Below are 11,207 nucleotides of genomic sequence, written 5' to 3'. Positions count from 1 at the left end.
TACAAAACGACATCGTAACGACGTCGTTTTGGACCAAGGCGCACAATTCTTTGTGCGCCCTTGTACACGATATAATTTGCCGACTTTAGCATGAGGTGATTGTAACTAGCTCCTCCTTTTTTAAGGGGCGGTTTGGAGGCTTAGTAGTATAAGTAGCTATCCCATTTGGGATAAGAGACCAAGGTTCAAACTTCGGCGGCGACAGTGTGGGAATTATGTCAAAAGTGGGCAGATTCCTTGTGCGCACCGGCATTTGGCCCTATCTACTAACCCATTGAGTCACTGTGATTTACATCCTCCCACATGCTCTGTCAGGTCGGAGTGTGAGGGCACCTTAGAGTTGGGGATTCAACCTTTGGGATAAGTATAAGTAGCTATCTATTTGTCTTGACTAGGACATCTTCATCTACTTGGTCGTCTAGGCATACAAGTGTTATTGTAAATAGCATTTCATTCAATCCCTTGTAATCAACTTACAATCTCACAATCAATACAAATTTTTTCTCCGTGACATAGTTTCATCTCGTTACTTTACCTATTCAATTCCATTATCCATTTACATTTTCCTTAATTAATTGGTTTTAATAAATGAAAATGCTATATGTACTCCATGGAGTATAAACTTCCGCCACGTGTACCAATGAATTCAAGTGAATAAAGAAAAATAATGGCCCACTTTGTTTTTTTTTTTTTTTGAATGCTACTAGCTCTATTAGAATGTAGTATCTGTTCATATACTTTCTCAACCCACTGAAACACAAATATACTTTCTCAACCCACTGAAACACAAAGAGCTAATAACGCATCCACTGAGGCTCGAACTCACAATCTTTCAAATGGAAGTTCAACCCGGGTACCATTGGACCACATAGTCCTGGTATGGCCCACTTTGTTATTTAAATCAATCAGATAATAACATTTCAGCAGGGAGTACAAAATGGAATAGAAAGTAAGAGTACATGTAGTATTATTCTTTAATAAATCAGACTACCTGAGTTAATTAAAACGATCAATAATTAATGCATAATTACCGCTCTTTATTGCGACCCATCAATCACATAACTTATTCCCTTTGATTATAACGACCAAAGGGAAAATGGTACTTTTTTTCTCCCTTTGTTATATATTTATAGCACTTTTTCTCTCTAAATTATTTAAGTGGCAGTTTTTCCCCCTGATATATTAAATGGACATATTTACTCTTAAAATAAATATTTCATTTATTTTTCTTCTCCAACAAATTATAACCACGATTTGAAAAAATAAAATACATCAAGTGTTGAATTTAGAATATTTTAAAAATAAAAAAATAAATTTTAAAAGAAAGTTTGAACCAACCGTTCAAATTGGATCCAAAATCGTGAACCGACGGTTCAAAATAAAACTCAAACCGCGATTATATATACTTATATGTGTGAGTCAATATCAATGCGGAAAAAAACATACACTATTTGCAAATATTATAATTCTAATTTAAGCTATTGCTAGTAGTTGTTCCGATTTGAACCTCCGGTTCACGGTTCAGGATCCATTTTTTTCCAGTTCATGATTTTAATAAACGGAAACCCAAATATTGGGTTATGTTATGAATCATAACTGAAATTTTTTAATTTGATTGCTATATTGTTTGGTTCAGTTCGAACCGAACCGTGGTCATCCCTACGTATAAGCAATAATTTGTTGAAGAAGAGAAATAAATAAAATATTTGTTTTAAGGGTAGAAATGTCCATTTAATATTATCAGGGGAAAAATCGCCACTTCTATAATAATTGAGGGGGCAAATGTGAATGCATAAATAACTCAAGGGGAAAAAGTGCTATAAGCATATAACACATGGAGAAAAAGTGTCATTTTCCCACGACCAAATCATGATTATTAATTTGTAGACATAATCAATACTCTTCAACCTCAAGATATTTTCCATTCATTATTGTACCCTATAGGTTGAATCCCCAACTCCAAAAATTCCCACGTCTCGATCTGACAGAGCATTTAAAAGGATGTAATTCATGGTAATTTAAAGACTCGATTTCGAGTTATTGTTTTTAAATTTCACCACTGTGACCAATTGAACTATCCATGCAAAAATATATTTTCCATCTGACTTGATGGACCAATGCATAGCTACACGTTTATGCCTTGATTATTATTATTATTATTATTATTATTATTATTATTATTTTAAATCCCAATTGGAAACTTTATCCTATAAGAGCCTGACTTGATTTTTTTTTTTTTTTTTTTTTTTTTGGTGAGGAAAGAGAGGTTGTGCCTCAGATTAAGAGATTCTACGGGAGCTGGCCCCTCCCGCATCACGAGCGAGAAGAGGGATGAGACCTTCCATGGGTTCTGTGAATACCCAAGTACCCCAATCTTTAGTTTGCGCGAGGTTGGCCAAGAAGTCTGCGCAGGTGTTGGCTTCTCTGGAGATATGGTTAAACGAGATCCCTTCAAACTCGGGCACCAAGGCAAGACAGTCATGCAGAAGCGCACTCCCATAGTCCTCCGTGTCCCTATCATCCTGGAGGAGATCAATAATGGCTTTAGAATCCATTTCAATCATAACCCGACGAAACCCCTTCTCGAGGCTGAGCCGTAGACCCTCCCTTAGGTCCCACAGTTCTGCCACGAAGCTATCAGCCGTAGACCCTCCCATACCTTTTTTTTTTTTTTTTTTTTTAAACAATCGGAAACTGTATCCTGTAAGTGACTGATGAATGACTCGTAGTTGGTGATTACTAAATGATTGTATACCGAAGTCTAATGAATTGGATTATTGAACCTAATAAAATCTAAAAACATAATAAGTGTCAATACAAGTTATGTCCTTGATTTTTGTCCCTTTTTTATATGCTAATAAATATATACATCTTGCTTTAATTGTTGTACATTTAATTTGTATTGGACAAAATTACCCTTACACCGTTAGTATTTAATATGTCCACCAATCTTACCATACACCTACATCTATCATATCTTTTTCCTATTTTTAGTTATCATTTTATTGAAATTATCATATAACAATTAATTTAATTATAAATTATATTTTAATTAAATATTTATATGAATATTAAATTTTAATTATAAATAATATGTATATACATTATTTGTGTATACATATCAATATATCATATATGTGGGTGTTAGCTTAGTATTATTTGTAAATATATATATATATATATATATATATATATATATATATATATATATATATATATATATATATTTGGTCACTTTAAAGAATTGTGAAACATAATTTTAACTAATTTTTTAAATTTTGTTACTTAACAATATTTTAATATTGGGCATAAGTTTTCGCGCATCGCGCGTACAAAATGCTAGTAATGATAATAAAAATAAATAAAAAAACGTTGTATGTATGTAGCAAATGCAAACTCAAATTGATCAATTCAACAAGGGACATTAATTACTCAAATAATGCAGAGGCATATACAATTTACCCCTTCCAAAGGATAATAACCACTGAATTCAATGTAATCAATGCTGCAAATTAAATCATTCATCCCTCCCTCCAACTAGCAAAATGGACAGAGACGATGAAGCATTCAACATAATGATTACTGCTACTTAGTGTAAATTGATGCACTATAATTCTAGTATTTATTGCCCACAATCTACTACTTAAGAATCAATTGAACTATCCGTGCAAGTTACCCAGTATTTATAATAAGTAGGTTGACTATTCAATGTAAAGAATACGAGCAAAGTATGAAATAAAAAATGAAGTTCTTGGTAACCCAGGACTTTATACAAGAACATTATGATTTTAATCTTAGGGTGTGTTTGGAAACCTGGAAAATGAGTTCTGGAAATCATTTTCCAAGTTTCCAGTGTTTGGATGTGCCTGGAAAATCAAGTCAACGGAAATCATTTTCCGTTGACTTTGGAAAATAGGCTTGTTTTGGAGGAAAATGACTTCCCTTTTTTTTGGGGGAAGTCATTTTCCAACTTTTACACCAACATCACACCACCACCAACATCATCAACACCATACCACCATCACCACCACTATTGCCGCCGCCACCACCACTATACCCCCGCCACCATCACACCACCAACACCGCAACCACTACCACCACCACCACCACCACCGCCACCATCGCCGCCGCCACCACCAACACATACCACCGCCACTACACCACCTTCACACCACCGCTGCCGCCACCACCACCATTATACCACCGTCGCCGCCACCACTACCACCATACCACCGTCGTCGCCATCACCACCATACCACCGCAACCACCGCCACCATACCACCGTCGTCGCCACCACCACCACCACCATACCACTACAACCACCGTCGCCGCTACCACCGCCGCTACCACCATACCACCACAACCATCATCGCCGCCACCACTACCACCATACCACCGCCACCACCACCACACCACCGCCGTCGCCACCACCACCACCATACCACCGCAACCATTGTCGCCGCCACCACTGCCACCATACCACCGCCGCCGCCATCACCACCATACCACCACAACCACCGTCGCCGCCACCACCACCACCACCACCATACCACTGCAACCACCGTCGCCGCTACCACCGCCACCACCACCATACCACCACAACCACCATCGCCGCCACCACTACCACCATACACCGCCACCGCCATCACCACCATACCACCGCCACCGCCATCACCACCATACCACTGCCACCACCACCACACCACCGCCATCACACCGCCGCCACCACCACCACCATACCACCGCAACCACCACCGCCACCACCACCACCATACCACCGCAACCACCGTCGCCGCCACCACCACCACCACCACCGCAACCACACGACCACTGCCACCACTGTCATACTACCACCACCATCACACCAACACCACTACCGCCGTCGCCGCCACCACCAGCATACTACCGCAACCACCGTCGCCGCTGCCACCACCATACCACCGCCACACCATCACACCGCCGCCGCCGCCACCACCACGACCATACCACCGCAACCACCACCGCCACCACACCACCACCGTCATACCACCACCAATTATTATTATTATTATTATTATTATTATTATTATTATTATTATTATTATTATTATTATTATTATTATTATTATATAACGAATAACACCACTACCACTACACCACCACCACCACCACCATAATATTTTTGATATATTATTAGTTTTTTTTTATTTTGAAAAACTTAACTATTTTTTATTATATTTAAAATTAATATTATATCATTACATATTATTATACATGTTGTAGTATTCTAAATAAAATAATTAAAATGTTTAATTATACAATTCTACTCATTTTCCAGAAAATGAACCAAACACAGAAAAACAGTTTTCCATAATGCAACCAAACACTGGAAAGGAAAATGTTTTCCGGAAAATGACTCATTTTCCAAAAAACATTTTCCAGAAGTCATTTTCCTGCTTTCCAAATGGACCCTTAGTAGAGTTCAAACCCTATTCAGTAGTACTATTGTGTGCTATAGTTATAGGAAACAATGAATAAGTGCATTATAACTATTCAAATAAGGTGATGGTACTTGTATTCAGACAAGTTAGTTTTAATTCCAACGTGTGACAGTGAGAATATAGGGCGGTTGTAATTAGCTGTCTCCAAATTTTTAGACTACATCCAGTTGTCTAGGCCGATCATAAAGCAGGTCTTGAGTGAGGATAGGGGCTAGTTGGATACTTGATGATCACTTCTAAGTCTATTATTCCATATTGTTTCGAGTTCAAAGTGAAGTAAATTTTATGCCTTGATTGATTGTATTTACTTCAACAGTCAATAGTACGTATTGAAATCCTAGCTCTTAGTGTCTTATTTTTCCTTTGGCAAAATCTCAATCCAGCATTATACTACAATTGGTTATTTTGTAAAATTGTGCATGTAAACCAATGCACTAAAATCCTAATATGCATTGCATTAATTACATTTTCAAAAACTTGTATATTTCAGCATATTACATTTTCCACAAATAAGTAGAGATAGTCAGATACATCAGTCTGAATTTTGACCTTTTCTTCCATCTCCCAAACCATCTATCCACGTATACCAGAGACCAAGCCAGCAAACAATTAAGAGGGAATCTGGCATTAGTCTTCTTGATTCCAAAATTTTCCCATAAATCAAAGCAAACAATTTCCTAAACTGAAAACATGTTGACAAGAATCATGGTCTTGACGATGTTTCTTTCATTTCTGGTATGTTTGTGTAGTTCCACAGACACCATTACCTTCAACCATACTCTCAAAGACGGGGATTTATTAATCTCTAATGATAAATCTTACGCTCTCGGCTTCTTCACTCCCGGAAATTCCACCTTCGGCAAGCGATACGTGGGAATATGGTTCCAAAAATTGCCAGAACGAACGGCCATTTGGGTTGCTAACAGAGACAACCCCGTCAACGGCACGTCCGGAATCCTCTTCATCCACACCACCGGAAATCTTGTCATCCAAGACAACAAAACTAATGTTTCTGTCTGGAACACAAGTCTTTCTTTTCCAAAAGCTTATTATTCTGTTCAGCTACAAGAAACTGGGAATTTGGTTTTGTATCAAGAACACCGACGGATGTGTGGGGATGTGGTACTTCCCCAACGACGATTGCGACCGGTACGGCCATTGTGGGGCGTTCGGCATTTGCGATCCCTACACTCCGGGGAAGTTTGAGTTGACGGCATATGCAAGCGCGAATATCAGCGATGGCGGAATGGGATGTGTTGGAGGATAAAATAGTATAGGGCTATTTTTGTCATCCTTCCTTCTGCTTTAACCGCTTCATATATACTTTTTCTTCTCTGTAATTGTATACGCTTTTGATGAGAAATACACAGCCTTCTTCTTCTTCTTCTTCAATCTGCTCCATCTCTGCTTCTCATTCATTGATGTAGTCCATATTCCAACATGGTATCAGAGCGGCGAGACAGCCACGCCGCCGCTGTCACCATCGTCGGAAAATCGAGTCAAAGCACGACTCATCCGGTGATGTCGATTATTAAATCCCTAATTCCGCAGAGGAAGCCAATCAATCCGATTGCTACGCAGAGTAGTCGATCAATTCCGCAGAGGAATCCAGAAGATAAGGGGACCTCCACAGTCGTTCCGCAGTGGAATGAAGGAGCACGTCCGTCGATTCCGATCAATCCGCAGAGGATTCCGAGTTTGGAGCAGGAGACGTCCGTAGCCGATCCGCAGCGGAAGGACGGACTTCTTAGTCAGAAACAGATGGAAGAATCTACAGATTCAGCCACAGCGGTTGTATTTCTTCATCTGAAATACGTTCAGAGAGCCATGGCTTTGAAGTGCGTGGACTCAATTGAGCGAGAGTTTCTGGATCAAACACCGTCATCTACGCTCCGCAGAGTGCCGGAGAAGCGGATCCCGTTGATTGGGGATTGGTTTGTTGAGATCCAAGTTGTTAGTCAAAATTTAGGCCAACAAGTCTCCGCAGCGAGGCAAAGAGAAGAGGAACTTAGAATCAAGCAACGGCAAGCCGAGGAGCAGAGTCGAATCGCATTGATTTTTTATTTTGAGAATAGGAAGCTTCTATTGATTTCTGATTTCCAGGTGTCATCATTGACGCCCTTTCTCGAATCGCATCAAACGTTTTTTGCACAAATTGCTGGATTTTTTATTGTTGAGGATCGTGTTTTGAGGATTGGTGGTAGTTTGATATCTAAAGTGGTGGTGGAGAATTTATGGGGCATTGCTCTTAGTAAGATGTGTTCTGTTTTAGAAGATCAATTTTCTAGGATGCAAACTGCTAACCATTTGCTGCTGATAAAGGACTATATATCTGAGGACCTAACTGCTGAGGGTTTGTACAACATGATGAAGGATAATGATTTGGATGACACATCACTGAGGGATGTTTGCTATGCCTTAATCATTGTGACTTTGTCTGCTAAAAATTTGATTCCAATTACTGTTGATGATGAGTATAAGGCTAGAGATGGTGGTGCCCCCACGCAGGACTGCTTGAACTATTTCTTCTGCTTTCGTTGGATTCTCATACAATTCAAAAGGGAATTTGAATTTGAGAAAACACTGCGGTTGTGGGAGGTTTTGTGGACACAGCATTTGACTGAGCATCTGCACTTTTATATATGTGTTGCAATCCTGAAAAGATACCGGAGCAAAATAATCGGAGAGAAGATGGATTTTGACACTCTACTGAAGTTTATGAATGAGCTGGGTGGTCATATTGACCTCGAAACAACCCTTAGGGATGCAGAGGCATTATGTCTTCGTGCTAGTGCTATAGAAATTCCCAATGGGATTGGTGGTAGTAGTAGTAATGTAGAGGCGTTTGCGAATGCTATGGTTAGGTTCCGTAGAGGCTGTAGATTTGAGAATGGTAGGCATAATGAGGGTCCTATGCATATCATAAGTTCTTTGGAGAATGAGATTGTGTATCCAAAGAAGTATAATCTTAACCCTGAGGTGAAGACTTTGTTGAAAAGGAATGTGGGAGTCTGTTCTGCTGGACTTAGAGAGAATACGGAACATTTAGAGATTCAGTCGCAGGCTTCCTTAGGCTCCTTGAAGATTGGAGATTCTTTGGGATTAACTGAAACAGGGGGTGACGAATCCCCGAATGTTGTGAATGATGATGATGCAATTATCTCAGTTGTATGTAAGTTTCGTAATTTGCATATTCAGAGCACAGAGGCTGCGCGTATCCAGATTGATCAGAAAGACAAGGCAATGTTAAGTTTGGAACATCAAATAAAGGATCTTGAGAGGCAGGTAAAGGAGCGTAAGCAATGGGCACACGAAAAGGCAAAACAAGCTGCGATGAAGTTGTTCAATGACATTTCAGAACTTGAGATGCTGAGGAAGGAAAGGGATGAGATTCAGCTGCTAAAGAAGGGGATGCAAGCCATTGAAGATAACTTCATGAAGAAGCTTGCGGAAATGGAGAATGAACTCCGTAAAGCTAGTGGTCAAGTAGACCGTGTAAACTCTACTGTGGAAAAGCTTGAGAATGAATATTTAGATGACCCAGATCTCTATGTTTTCCCAAATTTGAAGTATGTGGGCATTGAATTGTGGCAGGTGAAATCTGGAACTTTGTTTGACAATGTTTTGGTATGTGATGATCCTGAGTATGCAAAGAAGCTGGTTGAAGATACATGGAGCAAGAATAAGGATGCTGAGAAGGCTGCATTTGATGAGGCAGAAAAGAAGAGTATCAATAAGGAATCCAAGGATGATCAAGTTGATTCTGATGCCGAGGATGAGAATATTGTTTCTTTATATTTAAGCTGGGCATGTAGGATCTACACGCTCCAGCTTACTGGGGGGGTGTTGGAGGATAAAATAGTATAGGGCTATTTTTGTCATCCCTCCTTCTGCTTTAACCGCTTCATTTATACTTTTTATTCTCTGTAATTGTATACGCTTTTGATGAGAAATACACAGTCTTCTTCTTCTTCTTCAATCTGCTCCATCTCTGCTTCTCGTTCATTGATGTAGTCCATATTCCAACATGCATTGCTTGGTATGGAGAGTTGATAGATATGAGGGAGTTCACAAGTGGAGGCCAAGATATCTATGTTCGAGTCTCTGCATCTCATTTAGGTATGTTACTATGTTTATTACACTTTCCCGGTTATTGATGCTTAAATTTGTGTGCCCTTGTTAGACTTGAATTGAGATTTTTTTTTTTAAAAAAAAAAGTGGTAATTTCATTAGAAATAAGTCGCAATAATGTCAGGTGGGGATAGATCCCAATACATAATAGTAGACTGCTGGAACACAGAGGATGATAAAGCATGCGCTAAATAATTGTCTGATCTAGGAATAAAATTAAATGAACAGAAATCAAACGAAGTCGTAATTGTTTTGCAGCTATCAATAGCATAGCCAACGTACGAACGAACGAACTGTAGATGGTGGTGAGGTGAGATAGCGCTGTAATGACAGGCAATCTGTGTAGAGCCGTACTGAACTTTCGCCACGATTCTTTAACCATGATAAGGCTTCCTTGCACGTGAATGCTTCGGCCATGAGTGGTGAAAAACAAACCGGGAGAGGGGCACTGAATGCCGCAATATATCCCCCATTCGCATCGAGGAGCATCGCCCCTACCGTTGCCTTGCCCGAGTCGTGGAGGAAGCCGACGTCTATCCGGAAATTCCTGGGCAGTGGTACAGCTGTTGTGGCAGCAGCGGTGGTCAGCTGTTTGTGTGGCAGTGGCAGTCCCGGGTGCTCGGCTATTGGCGTGGCGGCAGCGGTGGTCCGTGCATGGCGCCATGCATGCATGGATGCGGCCATGGCTAACAATTTCCTCGGTCGTGGAAGGACAACATCCCATACTACTCCGTTCCGTGCTCTCCAAATATGGTATAAAATCGTTGTTGCATGCAATATTCCATTAGAGTCTAGAACATTTAGAAGATCAATAAACCAAATGTGAAAAACATTTGTCATAATATTGGGGATTGGAATGTTAGATTGTTCCCATATGGCTTTTGCAAAGTCACACAACACCAAAGCCTGCATAGTGTCCTCTTGAGAGATCCCACACATGGTACAATTTGGATCCACATCCACCCTCTTTATAATCAAATTTGTAGTGGTAGGGAGGATATCACTAATTGCTCTCCATATGAATGTTTTCCATTTGGGGGAATTTTGAGACTCCATAGGGTGAGCCATTTATTAAATATCCCATCACTATGCTCATAATCTCCTATGATGTGCCTATATCCACTTTTTACTGAGTAAATTCCTTTGGGGTCTCCATGCCAATACCAGGTATCATCATATTCTGGGGAAACATGTATCTTTAAAATATTTTCCACATCTGTAGGTTGGAATAAATCAGTGAGGATTGAATGATCCCACGTACCAGTGTCTTGGTCAATTAAACCCACAACTTTTGCCTCTGCCAATTGCATAGGCATCTACGTCTGTATCATAGGTTCCTGGTCATTCTGTATCCACGGATGAGCCCATATGAGTGTGGTCTCACCATTTCCAATCCTGCGCCTTACCCCACTACAAACTAGGCCTTTAGATGCCATAATACTTCGCCAGCAAAAACTGGGGTTGTTTCCTATTTCTGCATCAAAAAATGAACCCTTGGGATAATATCTAGCTTTATAAATGGAAGCCACCAAGGATTCTGGTTTAGTAAGTAGCCGCCACGCCTGTTTCCCAAGCATAGGTAAATTAAATGCCCGG

The 11,207-nt window shown here is 40.1% G+C and overlaps 1 protein-coding gene across 1 annotated transcript; it reads right to left on the bottom strand.

Annotated features, from left to right (window-relative positions):
• Nucleotides 1-9,872: 9,872 nt before the first annotated feature.
• Nucleotides 9,873-10,679, bottom strand: LOC109166717. The gene has a single exon (XM_019315641.1). The coding sequence runs from the start codon at nt 10,677-10,679 to the stop codon at nt 9,873-9,875; it is 807 nt and encodes a 268-aa protein (XP_019171186.1).
• Nucleotides 10,680-11,207: the final 528 nt, after the last annotated feature.

Source organism: Ipomoea nil, unplaced genomic scaffold, assembly GCF_001879475.1.
Source record: "Ipomoea nil cultivar Tokyo-kokei standard unplaced genomic scaffold, Asagao_1.1 scaffold0117, whole genome shotgun sequence".
NCBI lineage: Eukaryota > Viridiplantae > Streptophyta > Magnoliopsida > Solanales > Convolvulaceae > Ipomoea > Ipomoea nil.
Note: the sequence above shows the minus strand (reverse complement) of the source record. Positions and strands in the feature narration are given on the sequence as shown.

What these genes read in the sequence shown, in the direction of transcription:
- LOC109166717 (XM_019315641.1), bottom strand. Translation starts at nt 10,679, where the DNA reads ATGGCTCACCCTATGGAGTCTCAAAATTCCCCCAAATGGAAAACATTC.